The 19,981-nt window shown below is 63.5% G+C and overlaps 4 protein-coding genes across 4 annotated transcripts; 2 read left to right on the top strand and 2 right to left on the bottom strand.

Annotated features, from left to right (window-relative positions):
- Positions 1-555: 555 nt before the first annotated feature.
- Positions 556-1,543, top strand: EMIHUDRAFT_216933 (hypothetical protein; the record flags this gene model as incomplete). Its single annotated transcript, XM_005761453.1, has 3 exons — positions 556-1,212; positions 1,280-1,364; positions 1,494-1,543. The coding sequence occupies 3 exons, from the start codon at positions 556-558 to the stop codon at positions 1,541-1,543; spliced, it is 792 nt and encodes a 263-aa protein (XP_005761510.1).
- Positions 1,544-8,417: 6,874 nt separating this feature from the next.
- On the bottom strand, positions 8,418-9,526 carry EMIHUDRAFT_311921 (hypothetical protein; the record flags this gene model as incomplete). The annotated part of the gene is made up of 4 exons (XM_005761452.1): positions 8,418-8,885; positions 8,965-9,054; positions 9,145-9,352; positions 9,432-9,526. The coding sequence occupies 4 exons, from the start codon at positions 9,524-9,526 to the stop codon at positions 8,418-8,420; spliced, it is 861 nt and encodes a 286-aa protein (XP_005761509.1).
- Positions 9,527-14,858: 5,332 nt separating this feature from the next.
- EMIHUDRAFT_58476 (hypothetical protein) lies at positions 14,859-15,056 on the bottom strand (the record flags this gene model as incomplete). Its single annotated transcript, XM_005761451.1, has 1 exon — positions 14,859-15,056. A coding segment is annotated over one exon (198 nt), but the record flags the coding sequence as incomplete, so codon positions are not given.
- A 683-nt stretch (positions 15,057-15,739) lies between these two features.
- Positions 15,740-18,456, top strand: EMIHUDRAFT_105777 (AMP-dependent synthetase and ligase; the record flags this gene model as incomplete). Its single annotated transcript, XM_005761450.1, has 6 exons — positions 15,740-15,916; positions 16,002-16,237; positions 16,303-16,433; positions 16,704-17,257; positions 17,592-17,804; positions 18,142-18,456. 6 exons carry the CDS (start codon positions 15,740-15,742, stop codon positions 18,454-18,456), a joined length of 1,626 nt encoding a protein of 541 aa, XP_005761507.1.
- Between the last annotated feature and the right edge of the window lie 1,525 nt (positions 18,457-19,981).

Raw genomic sequence — 19,981 nt, 5'->3', positions numbered from 1 at the left:
CGTCCCAATGCTCGCAGCTGATGATTGACGGCTCGCTTGAGATTTTCTTTCTCTCTACGATCTATCACTCACGACAAAACGAGGCGTGAACCGCGCCATTCGCTCTCACCTGGCAACCCTGTCTGCACGTCTCGCGCGCGCGTGAACAGGGCCAAACTTTAAACCACCATAAACATCAGTGTGCAGGGGCATCTGCAGGGGCTTTTGCAGGGGCTTTTGCAGGGGCGGGGCTCCAGGCCCCAAATGACGTGTGAGTGTTAGAGTTGTTTGGTATTGCTAAAAATCTCTCTCTCACTCACGTTGTTTGAACGGCAGATGAACGAGCGCTGGAGTCCAACACGGCACGTGCTGGAGAAAAGAGTTTCAGCGACTCACGCCCGCTAAGCCAGCACGGGCACTGTCACCGCGTTAAAGAGAAGAAAGAAACAGACAACCCAAGGGAGGGATGTCACCGCGTTGATTGACCGCCGGCAGCGGCGGATTTTTTTGTTTTTTTTGAGGTCCCGGCTCTTCGGCAATCCACATCCCCCCCATCCTGCCCCCATCCTGCCCTCGATGCCAGTTGTCTGGCGGAAGCCTCCAGTGCCCTCAAAGGCGACTGAGAAAGAGCCCTCAAAGGCATCTGGCAAAGCCCGTTTGACGGACGCGAAGCCGACACGGCACACCTTCACCGTCAAGCGGCCCTTCGACCACAGCGGCCCTGCGCCACGGCTCGGAAAGGTCGGTGTCTCGCTGCTCGGCTCGACCGTCGCGACCGTGGGTGTAGGCAGCCCAGCCTGGTCCGCTGGGATTCGCCTTCTCGATACCATCGTGGCTGTTGACGGTATTGCAATCGATGGCCCAAGCTGCAACCAGGCCCTCGCCACCCCGACGGCGCGATTTGCTCACATCGTGGAGTTCAAGCGCGCGCCAGTTCTGCTCGTCGAGCGGCCGCCGCGCGCCGCGTTTGAGGATGCGGTGGCGCGTGCGGCGTCAGGCCTCGATCGCGAGTGGCTCGGCGCAATCAGCGCCTGCGTGCGCGACGACGTGGACCAGTTTGGGGTCTGCTCCAGCCTGCTCTCCTCGCGCGGCGTGGAGTGGCGAGAGCGGACCATCACTGCAGAGGAGTCGAGTGCAGTGGCGCTGGCAGCCTTCGCCGTGGACGCCCCGAAGCCTCTGCCAATCGGCGGGACGAGGCTCGTCGACGTGGCGCTCGACGCGGGCTCGACCGAGGTTGGTGTCTCTTGTGCACGCAATCCGCCCATACTCCCCGCCAAGCCTTCTCCGCGAATGTTATTAGGTGCTCCGCCTCCTCCTCCTCTCCATGGACGAGGGGCTGGATGAGGGGCAGCTCTTCTCCCATGGCTACGAAGACTCCGTCTCCGGTGCGTCTCCCCGTTTGTTACCCCCCCCCCACCCCCAGAACACACCCTCCGCCCCCCCCCCCCCTCCCGCAGGCAGCAGCAGCCTCGACGGCTCGAGCAGCGGGTCCTCGAGCGTCGAGTCGGGGGCAGCTCACAGCCGCCAGTCCAGCGGAAGCATCGCTGGCGGCGCCTTCCGATGAGCTCGATTTGCCGGGACGACAGATCCGCATTTCGGGGCGAGAGCCGACTCCGTGAGTTGTCTCTGCTTCTCCTGGTCGCCGGGGGATAACCCGAGGTGCTGCTGCGTTTCGCCCGAGAGGGAAGCAAGCGTCAACGTGCACATAGATCGCACATCTCGAGTCCTGCAATGTAGAGTTTCCTCGTTTTGTTCCATTATTAAAGGCGCATTATTTGTATGTGTGTGTGGTCGCGCGACACGCGGCCGTGGGCCCCGATGCGCGCTCGCCACACCCGCTCCGCGGACCGCGCACCAGGATCCAGGTGCCTGGTGCGTGGTGGATTTGTGCGCATGCCCGTCTGTGAGCGTGCGGGATGTTTTTTTGCGCAATATGCCGCACTGGCGTAGAGTACATTCAATAGACAATACGTAAGATGACGCGACTTTATAGTGACCGCCACCGAGCGCCGACCGGACCGCCAGCAAGCGCGCGAAGCTCAGCGGCCCAGCGCGCAGCCTGGTGCCTGGCAGGCTAAGCCTGGAGCTACGGTAGCAAGAAGCAGTGCACACAACACAACCAATTCTAGAGAAAGTGCGCTGGCTGACGGTGATGTACATGTCCATGCACCAGAAGACCACGATGTCTACCTAAGAGAGTATCACAGCATCTACCCGAGGTCTGCGCGAGAGCTCCGCTCAGCCGTAGAGGCGAAATCGCGACGAAGAGAGCGGCCGGCGGCAGTCGGGGCAGGTTGGCGCCGGCGTCTCCTCGTCGCGCAAGGCGGCCTCGCGCGAGCAGTGCGTGAGCCATCGCCGCAGGCAGTCCTCGTGGAAGGCGTGCCTGCACACGAGTCCGCGCGGGAGGGGTGTGGGGAAGGCGTCACCTGCCCGCCGCGACCCGCCGCGCAGAGGGCGACGCCTGCACGACGTCACGTCCCACCGCTGCACATCTCCTGGGACGCACATCTCCTGGCAGATGGAGCAGAGCGCCTCGAGCGGCTCGCGCCGCCCCTTGAGCATCAGCTGGGCGACGACGCCGCGCACGGGCAGCTCGGCCGGCCCCTCGTCCGCCTGCTCGCAGCGAGGCTGGGTGGGGGAGGGCCCTCCCCTTCCCCTCCTCCCCGGCGGCCCGAGGCTGCCAGCCCGAGGTTGTACGCCGTGCCCGACTCGGTCACCACGCGCGAGTGGGACTCGAGCTCCTGCTCGAGGGAGACGGCGCTCGTGCTGATGACGGTGCCTACGGGAGGGTGTCGTCGACGTGTCGTGCACGAGTCCACCGCGAGCTGGACGGGTCCACCGCTCATGCTGGCGCGGGTGCCGTCCTTGAAGCCCGCCTTGCCGTACACGCGCCCAGTCAGCCGCCCGTCCTCCTCCCACCGCCAGCTGCAGAGCGTGGGCTCCTCGGACGCCCCCCCCGCCCCGCTCCCCGCCCCCGCCGTCTGCAGGCCGAGGGGGCGCAGCAGCCCGACGCCGACGCGGATCCACGCGTCGTGCGACGGCTCGCGCCCTTCGAAGTGGACCCGCACCGAGGAGCGACCTTCGTTCTGCTTGGCGGCGATCACGGTGGCGGCGCGCCAGCAGCCCTGCAGGTCCTGCGCCTCGATGCAGGCTCCGACCTCGAGGCCCTCCTCCCCCTCCTCCTCCTCCTCCTCCCCCCCCCTCCCCTCCTCCCCCTCCTCCTCCCCCTCCTCCTCCCTCTCCTCCTCCTCCTCCCCCTCCCCCTCCCCCTCCCCCTCCTGCGCCTTGGCCGACCCCTTCCCGGCAGACATCGGCGCCGCCACAGTTGCCGCCCCCTCCGCCCCCTCCGCCCCCTCCGGAAGGCGACACACCACCGCCTCTGGCGAGCGGCGCCTCTTTTGCGTGATTCCGCGAGGCGCCAGCAGCCGCTCCTTTCGGCGGGCGAGGGGCAGGTCGTCGTCGCTGTCATCCTCCTCGACCTCGACCGGCTGCGGGGGCTGGAGCAGGGGCTCGAGGGGCTCCTTCGGCTCGCCGGAGGCGGTGCCTTGCCGCGACATGACTGGCTCTCCCGCCCTCGCCGCCTCGTCGGCGTGCGAGGCGAGGGTCGAGGCGAGGGTCGAGGCGAGGGTGAGGTACTCGCGCAGAGTTGACCGCTCGACGCCGCCCGGCAAGCTCACCGAGTAGTACGGCGGGACGTCGTCGTGGTGCACCTGGTGGGAGGGCGGAGGGTGGTGGCTCGAGCACGACAAGGACAAGGACAAGGACAAGGACCCCTCTCTCCGATCTCGGGCCATCTCGCGTGATCTGGTGCCTTGAGCACGCTCACAAGGACCCTCTCCCCCCGGTCGACATACCAGCAGCGCGCCCCTGCGGCGGAAGGGCGAGGCGTAAGGAGGCTGGGGGTGGTGGGCGGCCAGGCTCCTCTGCCCGCCACGGACCCGGCCGCAGCACGTCCTCTCCTCTCCTCGTCCGGGCAGCGGCTCTCGGCTCGGCTGCCCGCCCCGCCTCTGCCCGCCCCGCCTCTGCCCGCCCCGCCTCTGCCCGCCCCGCCTCTGCCCGCCCCGCCTCTGCCACGCGCAGGCGCGCACTGAGCGGCTGCTCGTCCTCTGAGGAAGTCTCTGCCGCGTCGGCCTTGCGGAAGCGAGTGCTGAGCGGCTGCTCGTCCTCGTCCGACCACCCGCTCGACGAGCCCCCCGACACGGAGATGGTGGGACGCCTCTTCTCCACACCGCTCTTGTCCGGCCTCTCCACACCGCTCTTGTCCGGCCTGGGCCGCGGCTTGGGCGCCAGAGGCCGTCCCGCCCCGAAGAAGTTTGGCGCTGACGCCGCTGCTGCTGGAGGCTTCGGGGCGGGGGGCGTGGCGGGCTTCGAGGCGGCGGGTTCGGCGGCGGGCGGCCCTTTTCGAGCGGCTCGTTCAGAGCCGTCGATCCACTTCAGCAGGGAGTTTGCTTGCTCGTGCTCGAGGTGGTACCAGCCCTCGTACCCATCCTCGTCGAAGACAATGCTGTGCCGCTGGGTGTTGGTGTCGAATCGTGTGACGCGAGCGTCGTACCACACGCCCTCCTCCCACTGCAGCTGCACCCGCCGCCCGATCAAAGCGGGGCCTCCCAGGCTGCGCGAATCCTCGCACGGCCGCATGCTGCGAGCGCCCACCCGAATCCACTTGTCGTTTGCGGTGCTCCAACCAATAAAATGCACGCGCAGCGCGAGCGTCTCGCCGGCTCGAGTGTCGACATCGATCACTCGCGCCTTTCCCCATTCCCCGTCCGTGTCGCGCGCGAGGAGCTTGTCGCCCGGAATAAGATGAGAGCCCCAATCCTTTGCAATGCCCATAGGACGTGAGGCGCGCTCTGCGGCCAAAATTCTATTTGCTTGACGGGTGGCAAGCAAGGCAAGCAAATGGCTTCAAGAGGGGGGGCACGCCGAGGTCCGGTGCACCGCTCTGACACAGTGTGAAGGACGTTTTTTTCTTGTCAACTAGAGGAGAATGGCCGGCGCCCCATGGGCGCCGGGCCCGCCCTCGGGGCGTGGCGTGTCTAGTGATAGCGACGGAAAAGGATTTGTGACGGGTAGGCCGACACACACACCGTACACCGATCTCGGGGCGTGGCACGTCTAGAATAGGTCAATCAAGAGATCAGTAGTCAAATCAGAAAAGAGAGGAAAAGGAACACTCCGGGCCTTCGTAACCGAAAGGTGAGCTGAAGTGCTCAAGAGTATCTGCGTCGTACTTGAGATCGCAATCTAACAAATCGCTTGTGGCGGGCGTCTCGTGGAACGGTGCATTCATTAGCACCTCGTACGGCGACATTGCATTGATCACAGAGAGAAGTCCGGCCCCAGCTTCGGCTGAGGGCTAACGAGCTGCCGAGCCCAAATCACTGTGAGAGTCGTGATTTCTTGTTGGTCTTCAAAAATCTCTCTCTCTTGATCACTCGACATAGATCAGACCGGATCTGAGCCTTCAACTCCCTAATCTGTGGAGGGTCGAAGATTGCGCCCATAGAACGGTCGAGCATATTTTTCTTCCACTCTTTCTCGTCTTTCGCTTTGAGTAGCTCTTTGAGCTCGGCAACGCGAGCATGACCGTTGAAGAACCGTTGAAGGAGCGCGTCGTACGCATATTGGTAGGGCAGCTGTGGGAATCCGTCACACGCTACATCACCTTCTTTGATCTCTTCAACACTGAGCGATCGGAAGAGGTCTTCTGACACGCACCGCAGCCCCCTCTCCGACCTTCGGATCTCAAAGTCCGTGTTCCAAAGCCGCCCTTGAATCCAATTCCGTATTCGGCTTTTCCCATTGAGATAATTCCGTATTCCAATTCAAAGCCCGTAATTCCGCAATCCTAACACGCACCGCAGCCAACCGATGCTCTTGCGGTCTCAACCTGTGCATGTCAAGCCATTCTTCCGGTGAAAATTCACTCCACAGTTGTGGTGCATTCATTAGCACCTCGTACGGCGACATTGCATCGACTTCTCGTCGCAGGTCAGATAGTATCGAAGCACTCAGATCCTCAATTTGTGAATTCAGCTCCTCGATCTGTGCATTTGCAGCCTGCTCTCTCTCTTCTAAATCCTTGCGAGTGAACGAATAGTGGCTGCAGCCTCTGAGCATGGCTCTGAGCTCTGAGTCCCGCTCATGGCTACGGCACATGCGGTCCAGAAGCGAGTCGTACGCGAACTGGAAGGGCAGCTGCGGGAATCCCTCACACGTAATGTCTCCTGTACACGTCTTCCCGTGCTCGTCCTCCATTGCCGTTGCGATGGTTGACCTTGCGGATCTCCTCTCGCGGGGGCGTGCGGTGGCGTGCGGGGGCGGGGCCCCGCGGTGGCGTGCATCGTGCGGACTCGAACCAGGACTCGGTAGTTGTGACCCCCCTGAGTGAGGACAGGAGAGAGAGAGCTTTGTGGTGTTGGTGTACGCAATAACGGGACAGGGTAGTCGTTCTCTCTAGCTCCCCTTCTAGCTCTTAGCATGAGCTGCGCCCTGTGTCCGACCCCATTTGCGCAGCAAGCAACACCTTAAACAGGGGCCCCCGCCATGGACTCGAATTGGCGGATGCAACTAATTTCAAGATCGAGACTCTCGATTCACTCTTCACGACCAACGAAACGCTTCGAATTGACGGGCGGCTTGCAACTGAAGACGAGCGGTGTCATCTCCGCTCCAAGGACGAGCTGATGCTCTCCGGGTGACGTTTTATAGACCCGGAAAGTTGGCGACACGTCGCAAAGAGTACTTAAAATTCTCAATGATTGGGAAGCCAGCAGCGCCCTGCGACAAGGCTGGCTACCATTGGTGTTTTGGAGCAGTGGCTTGTGGAACGTTGCTCCTGGGCCAGGAAACCCTCTTCCTTCGACCAATGAGGTCGACTCTGAAATGGACAGATATTGTGGCGAGGACAATGACGATCGGCTGGCGACCCGTTAGGGTCGACAGTTGAGCTAGGGAGTGTTGCGATGGCCGCCCAAATGCGAACGCAGGAGATAAAGTGCTTTGCGGCGACGTACCGTGGGAAGGTTCAAGTCGCCGCTCGGTTTCATTAGAAGCTCCTTGACACGTGAAGTTCTACGTGCGTTCCACGGGGACAAGGCGCAGCCAAGCTGTTGGAGAGAGACAAAGGGTCTCTCTCGTTGCGCGTTTCCCCACCCGCCCGCCCTGTGATAGTTTCTTGCCCACCCACTGTTTGGTGTGCGGGTTGTCTCTGTTGTGGGGTTGGGTGCGCTCGCCCGAGGTCCTAACCAGGCCTCGGTCCAGCGCCCAGGGGTCTCAGACCTTTGGCTTTCCCCCCTTTGCTATTGTTGGTCGTGACGACCATTTCGATTGGTTATCGTACAAGTTCGCCAAAGCCTCGACACACTCTGGTCAGTGCCGCCGCTGCGTGCAAGCGCGCAGGTGCATCATGTGTGGTTGGACTCATGGGCGTTGGACTCAATGCCTGGGGAGGCCAGTATGTCCGAAACGCAACAAAATTTCAGCACGAACACTGCGGATCCACATCTTGCGCGTTTCGACCGCATTTGCAAATGATTGATATTGCCGATATCACTGTTGCAATGGGCTCAGAGCAGGGCCAGGCTGGATATGGGCAGGGCAGGCGTGGCGACAAACATTTCAGCCACGCCACGTACAATCACGCTCGTGTATCAGGAAATTCTGAGTGCGTGGGGAAATCAGCTTGGGGTCAATGTATGTGAGCAACCATGCCCATCTGTTCCAAGGGATTGAGTTTGCACCAGGTTGCATGAGACGTGATGCAGGCGATCGAGATGACTGGCCAGATTTCTTCTGTGAATACAGAGGCATTGTCAGAGGCAAAGAGAGATCGAGGAAGAGGAACTAGACGCAAACAGGAAGAAACAAAGAAGCCGCGTGGGAGGGTCGCGTGTGCGTGCGTGCGTGTCTGAAGAGAGAGAGAGAGAGAGAGAGAGAGAGAGAGAGAGAGAGAGAGAGAGAGAGAGAGAGAGAGAGAGAGAGAGAGAGAGAGAGAGAGAGAGAGAGAGAGAGACGGAGAAGAACGTAACAAGCGCCAGTTCCCAAGCAGCCTGCTGTGGGGTTCGTTGAACGCAGAACGAGCATACGCCGTGAAAGAGGGAATGGATAGAAACCGAATTTAGGCCGGTATCGATACATACCCGATTGTAGTCTTGGTCCCGTGCGGAGCGAAATGTCCGGACGCAGCCACTTGGTAGAACCGGTGCTATTATCTCTTGTAATGGAACTATTCATTAGGAGTCAAATAGCCCAAATTGGTGGTGAGTTATGGTAACCCAAACCGTAAACCGAGATACAAAGGAACTACTTATGGTATTGAGGTCACCACCGTGTATATATTTGAGACAAGTAGTTGGAGCAAATGCTGAGCTGGATATCTCGAGGAGATAACTAGCTGGAAAGACCGATCCAAGAAGGATCAATATAATGCGACTCCTCTATGCGACCACGGCGGCTAGAGCCCTGGGCCGCCTCCCAACGTGCAGCGAGTAGTCCGGCTTGTCCTCCTCTGCGGGCTGCCTCGGCCGGTGAAACGCCCATCTGTATTGCGGCCGCCTCGGCCGTCCAGCGTTCGCCGAACCCCTGGCGATCGCGGCTCGCTCCTCCGCCGACGACTGGCGAATGGACTGCAGCCGATCCCTGATCGCGTCCCGCGCGTCGGGCGAGACGAGCCTGTGCGCCCCCCTCACCAAGTTCGTCGCCGCCGTCCCCGCCTGCGCAACGGGCTGCACTCCCCTGAACACCGCTAATTGGTAGAGCCATCGCACGTGCACGCCCAAGAAATCGCGGACAGAAATGCCGACCGAGGCCCTGGCCACCGCCGCCGCCGCCGCCAGCACGCCGCGCAGCCCGCTCTGCCCGGCGGAGAGGAGCGCCGCCGCGACCGAGCCCGCCACAGACCAAGCCTATGCGTGCCACCCCCAGCGTCACCCGCCGCGGCCAGGCGGGCGAGGGGCGAGGCGGTCGGGCCTGCTTCAGCGGCACCGCCAAGCGACGGCACACGGCGAAGAGGTGCAGCGCGTGCCGCAGCGCCGCGTGGTAGACCGGCACAACCACGGCCAGTGCGGAGACCACCTGTGCAAGGCGCGGGCGTGGTGACTCGCGGGGCGGCGGCGACGCGGCAAGTCGCGCCGGCGCTGCTTGGCGGTGGAGCGGCAGAGCGACCATCAGCGCAGGCCGCAGCCGCTCGTAAAACTCGACGGTGGCCCGCTTGAGAAAGTCGTCGGCGTGGGCAAAGCCCCACCTCGCGAGCTCGACGAGAGGCAGGACTCGGTGGCCGACAAAGGCGGCGGTGACGCGGTGCAGCAGGCTGCGCAGCCGGAGCACGAGCCGCTCGATGAGCGAGACGTTGGCGTAGAGCGACCAGGCGGCCCTAGGGTTGGGGTGCGGGCGAGGGCTGGGACGGGTGCCGCTGTCGGCTGGAGTGGGCTTCGGCGCAGTGGCGCGGCGACCAGACGAGCGACGCGCTCGGAACCACCACCGAGAGGAGAAAGGCGAGCCCCTCGCGGAGGCGGCTCGAGTAGAGCCCGCGCGGCAGCAGCGCCATCCACCGCTGCAGCCGCGGCCGCGCGTTAGGCTCGAAGCTTGGCCCGTCGACGAGGCGGAGGAGGGTGGCGACCGCCGAGAAGGAGTCGTACGGCACGAGGAAGGTGAGGAGGCCCGCGCCGGACGCCGCGGAGGAGACGGCGGCGACCTGAGGGTGAGGGCGAGGGCGAGGGCTAGGGCGAGGGTGAGGGTGAGGGTGAGGGCGAGGGTGAGGGCGAGGGTGAGGGGTGAGGATGTGGGCTAGCGCGGAGGAGCGGAACCAACCCTCTCTCTGACGCTCGCCGGCGACGCCTCTGGCCGCGCCGCAACCTCGAGCATCACGCACCTGCGGGGAACGGCTCGGGCGGGTCGTTGGCATGCCACACGCGCACAGGACGGCTGCAGCGTCGAGCTGCGCACAGCACGGGGGCGTCCGGCGTGACGTCGCCGACGATGCACTGGGCCGTCACCGTGCCCACGCGCAGCGAGCAGCGCGTGAGCTTGCGTGGTCCAAGTGCCTCGGAGCCGCAGCAGCGGAAGGGCAGGGGCGACTGCGCCGACTGGCGCGGCGACTGCGGCCCGTCTCGAGACGCGGCCCGCCCAGGCGAAGCTGGACCTCGCTCCGTTGGACCTCGCTCCGCTGACGCCTTTTGCTCGCACTGCAGCACGGCGAGGCGCCTCCATCTGTCCCTGTACCCGTCCCCGGGCTCCACCCACGAGAACTCGAGCTCGCCCGTGGGTAGACGCTGCAGAGCGACCGCGTTGCCGAGTGCACGCGGCTGCCAGCGGCAGACGGATTCGAGGACGGACGGCCCGATCTGGACGCAGCGGCGAACGAGGCAGAGGGAGAGCACGATGCGCGCAACCTACACCGGGAGGGCCATCTGTGTGCGGAAAGTAATGCAGAATTCTGACGTCAGGACTGCTGGCACACACCTCAATCAGGGCCAGCCGGTGATCGCTTGCCCAGCGATACAAGGAGCGGTGGAGAGGCGCGGGCGGCTCAGGAGGAGGTGGCTTTGCCCGCTGTGGAGTACGCCACCACTGCCTTCTCGCAAGCGATGCCGCGCGGTTCGGCTCGCCGAGCAGCAGAGGCTTCTTTGGCGCAGGGAGGGACACTGTCAACCCCAGCAACAGGACGAGCCAGACCAAATGCACCAGTGCGGAGTAGGTCGGCTGGCCATACTCCAAGGACTCGATCACGACTCTCCTTTTGCGCGTCGAGCGGGGGCGGATCATTCTTGAATGGAAAAATTGCAGTTTACTACGTTTTGAGCTTTTCTCTTGCAGATTACTACACACCACACAATCCACCTTGCAGATTACTACACACACACAATCCACCTTGCAGATTACTACGCACCACACAATCCACCTTGCAGATTACTACGCACCACACAACCCACCTTGCAGATTACTACTCATCACACATTCATCGCGATTACTCACCTGAAAATCCGAGGTTGGTTTTTGCACCCGCAGCCCTTCCTGACCGGGGCGCCGCACCTGCGGCAACCGTACTGCCGAGACGCGCGAGATGGAGCTGGCAAGGCTGGTGCGTTCGCCATCGGCCCTGTCTAGGGTACCGAGGCTCCACCCCCCCCCTTGGCGCCTCGTGTTTTTCGTGCCAAACCAGCGCGATCTCGGCGGGGCCTCAGCGCCTCTCGGAGGGGCATCATGCGCTCCCGGGGCCGCCCGACGGCGCGGGCCTCTTGCCGATGGACCCAGCCGAGGTGCCCGATCAGTCGGACCCGCGTCGACGCGCTGCGCGCGACCACCAGCCAGCTTTTCATCGGGGCCGAGGACGGTGTGTCGAGAGAGTCGACAGTCAAAGTAGCAGCCGCTTTTTTTCCCTCTTTTTGAGCGCTGCTGCTGCACACCCAGCCCACCAGTGATATGAGAGGCACAGGATCTACCCCGTCGCGAGCTTGACCGCAACCCCGGTGACCGCCCACAGGTGGCTGATCGCGGCCGCCGCTCACGCTGCTTTTCGGCGCCTGGCTCTTAGAGGGCCCCTGCGGCTCTCGCTCGTCGCGCGACCGCCGCCGACATCATGTGCTTGGTCGTCCCCGCCGGCGCGGAGCTGCGCCACGTCGAATTCTTCGGTGGCTCGACCGCCGGCGCGCCCAACCTCGCCTCCTGCGCGCCTCAGACCCAGTTTTCACCTCGCGCGCGGCCGACAAAGTGAGCTCACGACCACCTCCCCCTCGCTCCTGTAGGTGGGCCGCCCCGCGCTGGCGGGAAGAGGCGCGCCGAGCCATCGGTGACGTCCTGGCGAGCTCATGTCCCCCCAAAAGGTCGCACCCGCCCGTGGCTCCGCCGTCGGCTCCGCCGCGAGCGGCGACGGTTAGGCCGCCGGTGCTCGCCTATACCGGCTAGTGTGGAGCTATCAGTGTGGTTGCGTGTTGTACCAGTGATGCTGCACTAGGCGGCCCGTTTTTAGCAAAAACCAGATACCACATCGCGTGTGGTCGTCGAAAAAGCGCATCTTCGCCCGTCTGGGACCTCTTCGTACGGCTCCAAAAACCGCTCCTTAACGACGGCTACGCGGCCCGGCGGTCGATCTGCGCCTTCTCAGTGGTGGAGGGGATGTGGGCGGTACGTGCGGACCACGTGGTCCTGCGATGGCTTGACGAGTGCGACTCCCAGCGTCGACTTTTCAACCCCACGGAGCCTCTGCTGCTCCGGGGGGGGGGTCTGCAGACCACCCGGCCGAACTTCAGAGTCGCGGTGCTCCTCAAATACCGCTCAAACGCCCACGATGTTGTGGAGGGGACATATGCTGATGATCCTGGCCCGATTGGTTCGCTCAGAAAGCTTCTGCGCGGTCGTTAAGGTTCGCTCCCCGCACAACGGCCGGGAGCCTGGGTACCCTAGACCTGCGTCGTCGGCGCCGGCAGCTGCGGTGAGGGCTGCGGCGGTCTGAGAAGCATCCTCGTCGTCGCCAGAGTGTGCCACTGTTCAACCTTGGAGCATGTCCGCGTACGTTCTCTCTCCGCGTAATCTGCGATGAATGTGTGGTGCGTAGTAATCTGCAAGGTGGATTGTGTGGTGCGTAGTAATCTGCAGGGTGGTTTGTGTGGTGTGTAGTAATCTGCAAGGTGGGTTGTGTGGTGCGTAGTAATCTGCAGGGTGGTTTGTGTGGTGCGTAGTAATCTGCAAGGTGGTTTGTGTGGTGTGTAGTAATCTGCAAGGTGGGTTGTGTGGTGAGTAGTAATCTGCAAGGTGGATTGTGTGTGTGTAGTAATCTGCAAGGTGGATTGTGTGGTGTGTAGTAATCTGCAAGAGAAAAGCTCAAAACGTAGTAAACTGCAATTTTTCCTTCTTGAATGGAGGTCGGCCTGGGCCTTGTACGTTTTTAGCTTACTGGGAGAAAAGAGAGAGGGGGTTGTGTTCTCTAGGCCCCTAGGGGCCCTACGCGCGGCGTGAGAGCTCGGAAGCGAGCTTAGCACGGCGATCGAGGATGGCACGGTTCACCCCCTTCACCGAAGCGATGGAGATGCGTTCCGCGTGGTGTGACACAAATGAGAGGCGGGAGTGGGGAGGGTACGCGGTGCGGTCAACGCCCGAGCGTTGAGCCATGCGCGCAAGGCGGTTGATCTTTGCAACTGCAGGCGGCGAGAAGCCGCCGCCGAATGTCTCGTGGAGAAGCAGGTTGAACTGGGACGGAGGATGTACTATGGCTCCAGTGCCATGGCAATCGACTTTATGGCGCGCAAGCACGGCTACGTAGCGGTGGATGTGGAGCCGGGCCTGGATCTATTTCTCGTTCGGTCGGATCTCTGGGGGAGGCGGAATGTTCCCGACATAAGCCAAGTTGTCTTCAGACCTTTCAACATTCATCGAAAGACGGCACCCTCGCTCCGTCGGCGTCGTACCCTTCTGGACATTGTGGTGTATCAAAATCGCTCGGTGTCTGCTGCTCGTCATCAAGCTGACTTGCAGCTGCGTCGCCTAAGGGGTCTTGCGGGCCTCTGCTATAATCAGGAAGATAGCAGTGCATACTACCAAAGCAGCAGGAAGGTCAGGCCGTGCCATCATTTGTTTTCCCATCTCTATGAGGAAACGTGCCAGGCATACCCAAAATCAAATGGTGTGCCTCTTTACAGGCAGCAAACATGTATGTCATGTGCATGTGCATGTGCATGTGCATGTGCATGTTGTTGTCTGAATGTCTGTAGCGTGTCTGAAGTGTGTGTATCTTGTAGAACAAGGGGTAAAGCGCGTCGTTTGCGGTTTGCGTGTTTTTGGGAAGATCTTCAACTTCATCTTGATTCTTGTTGTCAAATGACAAATGATCGCCGCGTCCGCGCCTCCACAATGAGCCGCCTCCACAATGAAGGTATGTGAGCCACCCCGGGAGCCGTCTCAGATATGGGATCTCGTCAGGCCTCGCACGCATCGGCTCTCAAACAAAGAACCAGGTCGCGCCTCGCTCCCGGAATCGCATCGGGCGTGTCTACAGGTGTCGCCGCAGAGGACCATCATGCGCGCCCCAGGTCAAGCTCCTCGCGGGACGCGGCGCATCTTAACGCACTTTTTGATAGAGATTTGTTCTCGGTACTGATGGCTAAAAATCTCTTCGCTCTGTCGCTCGACCTCGTGAATGAAGAGTGTTGTGAATGAATGCGTGTGCAGAGCCGCGCACCATCGCCCATGTGCGTGCTGGACAAAGTGCGTTCGGTGCCGCGCGCGCCGACACAGTTTGCACTCCTGAAAATCGATGTCGACCTCTATGGTTGGTGCGCGGCCGCTCGCCCAGATGGCATGGGTCTCTGTAACTGAAGAAAATCGCGCGGCTGCACACCTTCTGTGGTCCCAACCCAGATGTGGGGACTGCTAGAGAGCCTGCTCCTCATGCCCTGCTCCCGCCGCACACCACACACCGCAGACGGCCGCGCGAAAGCCGAGAGAGGACAGCCAGTGGGGCAAAATGCCGCCAGCGCAATGGAGTGCCGGGGGGCGGGAGAGCCGAGATGGCTCGAGCGAAATGGCTGTTCTCGAAGCTGGAGCTGCTTAAAAGTCGACCGAGGGGCCCACATCTAGCGTTGGGTAAGGAGATGGCCGCGGATCTCCGCGTGGGAGGGAAGCCGCCTCCCTCAGCCGCTTGCCCAGACGCAGGGATGCTTGCGGCGTCGCGGATGGGCCACTCGAGACGAACGGGTTCGAATCAGGCGCCAGCGCAAGCGTAGTGGGGTCGACTGGCGGCAGCTCACGCCCTCGAAAGTAGTCTTCCTCCGTGAAGACCTGCGATGGCGAGAGGGGTCGAGAGGACGCGATCAGAGCGCAGACTGGCGGCGGGCGAGGAGGTGAGGCCTCGAAAGCCCAACCTCGGGGATGCCTTCGAAGAGGCTGAACTTCTCGAGGACGTGGTCGACAGGGCTGCTCGAGTAGACGCTGAGCCTCTTGTCGGCATTGCACATCAGCACCGCCACGTCAGCGTCACAAAGAACAGCGAGCTCCGTGGCCTTGCGGACGAGGCCAGCCTTGCGCTTCGAGTAGGTGATTCTCCGGTGCCGCGGGCACTCGATAGGTGCGATCTCGATGCGGCCCTCCACAGTCTTTTGGCCGCCAGGCATGGCAACACGAGCTCAAGTCGCACAGCCTCCCCTCCCCCCTGCTTTCGTTGCGGGCTCCGGGCTGGATGTCACGCGTTTTTTACGATACGCTTTCGTCATCTTCTGCGCGTCCACCCCACCGCGTTGGTGTCCAGTCCGAGCCTGGCTGTTCTTCACCTTCCTACATACATACATGGTCTTGTGAAGTTACAGTTTATAGCGCCACTAGCTGGAGCTCCTCGTCTTACTCGAGTACTTTGCGTTGCTAGTTGTCTCTTAATACGAGCATACCGAGATACCGTCGGTTGCATACTTGGTTGGGGGGCGGACGGACTGGCTGGGGACTGCTGTATGTAGTGTGTAGACTGACTGACAGGGTCTCCAACTTTTGCGGGGTGAACGTGTGACGCGCTGGCAAGCTAAATTAATACCCCCTCAGTAAGTCGCGATAAGGTTTTTGCTCGCCTTCCCTGGGACCCCGTGTTGCATGACTGTCTCTGTGCGAGTGAGTGAGTACACACACACCGAGTGAGTGAGTACACACACACACACACACACACACACACACACACACACACACACACACACACACTCTGTGCGATTTGGGGGCTGCGGGGTGCACGTTCCTGCCTGATGCCCGAAGTTGCCAACCCAAGTTGCTGGTCGAGCGTACTGCCATGCGCAATTTGGCCGGCCTCCTGCACCGCCGTGCTCAGATGGCGGCCTCCGCACCCGCCGTCGGCGTCGGAAACCGGGTCCACCAGAGCTTCGGCCAGCTCTCTCTCCGATCTGCGCAGCTGGCCGAGACGCTCCGCTCGGAGCACGGCCTCTCGGCCGGCGATACGGTTGCGCTGGTCGCGTGGCATAGATGCATCACGCGGCGCGCCGCCTGAGACTTCCGCTAGCGCGTGGGCTCACGCGGCCGCGCCTCGCGGTCAGATGATGCACAACGTGCCCGCCTTCTTCGAGGTCTTCTGGGGCTGCCTGCACGCCGGGCTAACAGTGGCGCCGCTCAACGCCAAGCTGCACGCGAAGGAGATCGCCTTCTGCCTTGGCCGCTCCAGCGCGCGGGCCGTCTTTGCGGACGGCAAGCTACAGTCCACTGTCGAGGACGCCGTCGAGCAGGCGGGTGGGACCTCGAGCGGCGTTTCGCTCCTGCGGGTCGGCGACGAGCAGTGGCGCGCACCTTGCTCGACTGGCCACGCGGAGCCCGGCCGACGCCCCGCGCCCCTCCCCGCAGGTACGCGTCGCTCTTCGAGAGCGACGCTGCGCGCGCGCTCGAGGGCGCGCCGGCGCACGCGCTGCTCGACCGGGTGGCTGCGGTGGAGGCAGGCTCTCCGGCGTGGCTCTTCTTCACCTCTGGCACGACCGGTCGACCAAAGGCGGCGGTGCTCTCCCACGAGAACCTGCGCGCGCAGAGCCGCGCCTTCCTGACCGACCTGCACGCGGTCCGGCCGGAGGAGGCCATGCTGCACGCGGCGCCTCTCACGCACGCCTCCGGCTCGCCGCCCCGCGCACCCCGCCAGACGCTCCCCGGACGCTTCCCGGACGCCTCCCAGACCCTTCCCAGACCCTTGCCAAGCTAGTCCCGCAGGCATGCACCACATCCCGCATCTCACCCTAGCCCCAACCCGCCCGCAGGCATGTACCACATCCCGCACCTCGCCGCGGGCGCGTGCAACGTCGTCCCCGCCTCGGCCGCCTTCGACCCGTCCGAGGCGCTCGGCCCCGCGCCGCCGCCGCCGGGGGCGGGAGGTGCGAGTCGGGAGGGGCGAGCCTCGCCCCTGCCGCAGGTGCTCCACGAGCTGCTGCCGCGCTGGGCGGGCGCCTGCACCTTTCTCGCGCCGACGATGCTCCACCGGCTCTGCGAGGCTGACGCGGCGAGCCGCGCGAGCGGCGAGGCGCTCGAGCATCTTCGGACGGTCGTGGTGGGGGGCGGGCCGCTGCACGTCGATCTGCTGCGGCGGGCGATGGGGAGGTTCGGCGAGGACCGGATCGTCCAGGTGTACGGGATGGGCGAGTGCCCTATGACCATCGCGCACCTCGGGCGGCAGTGGCATCGCGGGGCCGACGAGGCGTTGCTGCGGTCGGTCGGTTGGCCGTTCTCGCACGAGGTGGAGGTGATGGTGGCGGGCGAGCAGGGCGAGAGGCTGCCGCACGGCTCCATCGGCGAGGTGTGCGTGCGCGGCTCGCCGGTGAGCACTACCTGGACACTTCCTGGACACTTCCCAGACGCTTCCTAGACACTCCGCACCTCGTCCTCTCCTCCCCGCCTGTCTGCCCCTCTCCTCCCCGCCTGTCTGCCCCTCTCCTCCCCGCCTGTCTGCCCCTCTCCTCCCCCGCCTGTCTGCCCCTCTCCTCCCCGCCTGTCTGCCCCTCTCCTCCCCGCCTGTCTGCCCCTCTCCTCCCCGCCTGTCTGCCCCTCTCCTCCCCGCCTGTCTGCCCCTCTCCTCCCCGCCTGTCTGCCCCTCTCCGCGTGCGACCGACCCCTCCTCCCCCCTCGACGCACCTCCCTCCCCTCCCCCGCAGGTGATGTCTGGCTACCTCGGGGACGAGGAGGCCACCCGCCGAACCTTCTTCCCCGGAGGCTGGCTCCGGACAGGCGACTCGGGCCGCCTCGACCCGACCCGCGGCTGCCTCACCCTCGAGGACCGCATCAAGGACATGATCATCCGCGGCGGCTCCAACATCTACCCGCGCGAGGCGACGGCTCGGCCGCACCCTCCCCGCACAGCCCGAGATGTCGCCGCACAGCCCGAGCTGCGGCCTCGAGCTGCGGCCTCGAGAGACTGGCCTCCGGAGGGAGAGGGGGCCGGGAGGGAGAGGGAGCCGGGAGGGAGAGGGGGCCGGGAGGGAGAGGGGGCCGGGAGGGAGAGGGAGCCGGGAGGGAGAGGGAGCCGGGAGGGAGAGGGGGCCGGGAGGGAGAGGGAGCCGGGAGGGAGAGGGAGCCGGGAGGGAGAGGGAGCCGGGAGGGAGAGGGAGCCGGGAGGGAGAGGGAGCCGGGAGGGAGAGGGGGCCGGGAGGGAGAGGGAGCCGGGAGGGAGAGGTGCGGCCCCCCAGCTGCGGCCCCGACGCGCAGGTGGAGGAGGTGCTGCTCACACACGAGGCCGTGTCCGAGGTCGCCGTCGTTGGGGTGCCGCACCTCGAGTGGGGCGAGGAGGTGGCGGCGGCGCTCGTGCCGCCGCCCGGCACGCGGCGCGAGGCGAGGGAGGCGCTCGAGGCGGAGCTGGACGAGCTGTGCCTCGCCTCGCTCGCGCGCTTCAAGCGGCCGCGCGCCTACCACTGGCTCGACGAGCTACCCAAGAACAGCACGGGCAAGGTGCTCAAGCGGGAGCTGCGCGAGCTGCTCGCCGAGAAGGCGGCGGGCGAGGAGCCGGCGGCCGCCGCCGCGTGAGGCGGCTCTAAGTGGCAGGGGCGCGTCTTAGTTAATTGTTTGTGTATATGTGGCTGTGCGCATGAAGCTGGCGTGAGCGTGTGTGGTTCTTCTGGTCGGTGGAGTGGTTGGCTTGTTGGTATGGAGCGGTCGGTAGCATGTCTCTGTGTAGTCCACTTGCACTACGAACAGTGCGCAATTGGGCTTTCGCTTTGTGGTCTAGTGGTTCGACACACTGAGTTTGAAAACGTGTAGTACGTCGGAGTCACAGCGCGTGGGGGAGCGCGTTTGGCGCTGGGGGCGCCCCCGGCCCCGCAGCCCCGCACCAGCGCTCGCCTAGTTCGCGCTTCGGCCTCTTAGGGTACCCCTCTAGAGGGTTCTGAGGGTCCCCTAAGGCTTCGGCCTTGAGATTGTATATATTGACCCTTGTCGCTTGTGCGGTCCCGAAGCCGAGGCGCGCGCGGACGCGGACTGACGGACCGGAGCACACGTGACACGTGTACGTGGACACATGACTGGTGACGACGCGCCGTCGCGGGGGAGTGCGAACTGCGGTCGCGGGGGTCCGGAGCGCGGCCGCGGGGGGGGGGGGGGGGGGGTCCCCATCGTCCTACGGGGGGAAGGTAGGACCGTGTGAGTTGACGGAAATTCAGGGACGCGACCCACCTCGCCACAGACGGTCCCGCGCCTCGCCGCTATGACGGGACACACCCCGCACCGTCCGCTGTGTCCCCGTCTTTGTTCTGAGTGAAAAGTCCAACGCGCTCGTCGGTGGCGGCTTCCCTGACCTGCGCCGCGCTCGGCGAACCTCGACAGCGCTTTCGGTGGCATGCACCTCTTTGCGACTGAAGCCTGGAGAGCAGCTCCTCTGCTGCTCACACGGTCTGCACAGTTAGTACAGCCCACTGTGCGGCTGCCACAGCTGTGACAGCGATGGGCTCGCCCTCACTGGCCCTCAGTCACTTGTGCTGCGGCTTGTGTGAGCGACACTGCTCGGCGACTGCCGGCACACTGTGAGACCATGGGTGTGAGGTAAAACCACGCTACCACTCCAGCGCTTGGTCACATCGGCCCTGAGGTCAGATCCTTCTACTCTGTTGATGACAACACTTGTCTACTCGCTGGAGCCGAGCAGGAGGGCCTGGCGCACAACCCCTGTGCAACTCAGGGTCCTTCCCCTTTAAGGTGGCGTCCACGTCGCGTGAAGTGTCGGTGTGTCGCGCGTGCCTTACTTTGTTACTTACCGCGCGCGGCTAGATCCCATTTTTTAGAACCCATCTTGCGACGGTGTATCATTCACTTTATGCCACCGTTGCATATCCGGTATATGCAGAGGGTGGATGCTAGGTGTAAAGCCTGCCTTTGGAAACGGGCAGGAGAACAATTTTGGTCCTGCAAACAATATGAACAGAGCATATGTGAAAATTGGAATGGCGATACTTCGGGTGGCGCCCCTCAGTTGACCACTGCGTATTGTGGAGCATGCCCTTGAGCATGATCCGGTGAGGAGGTTCTGACTCTGGGCTTCTTCTTTTGCTCCTTCCCC

Source organism: Emiliania huxleyi, assembly GCF_000372725.1.
Source record: "Emiliania huxleyi CCMP1516 unplaced genomic scaffold EMIHUscaffold_71, whole genome shotgun sequence".
In the NCBI taxonomy this organism is placed as follows: Eukaryota; Haptophyta; order Isochrysidales; family Noelaerhabdaceae; genus Emiliania; species Emiliania huxleyi.
The sequence above is the reverse complement of the archived record's forward strand: the minus strand, read 5'-3'. Positions and strand labels throughout refer to the sequence as shown.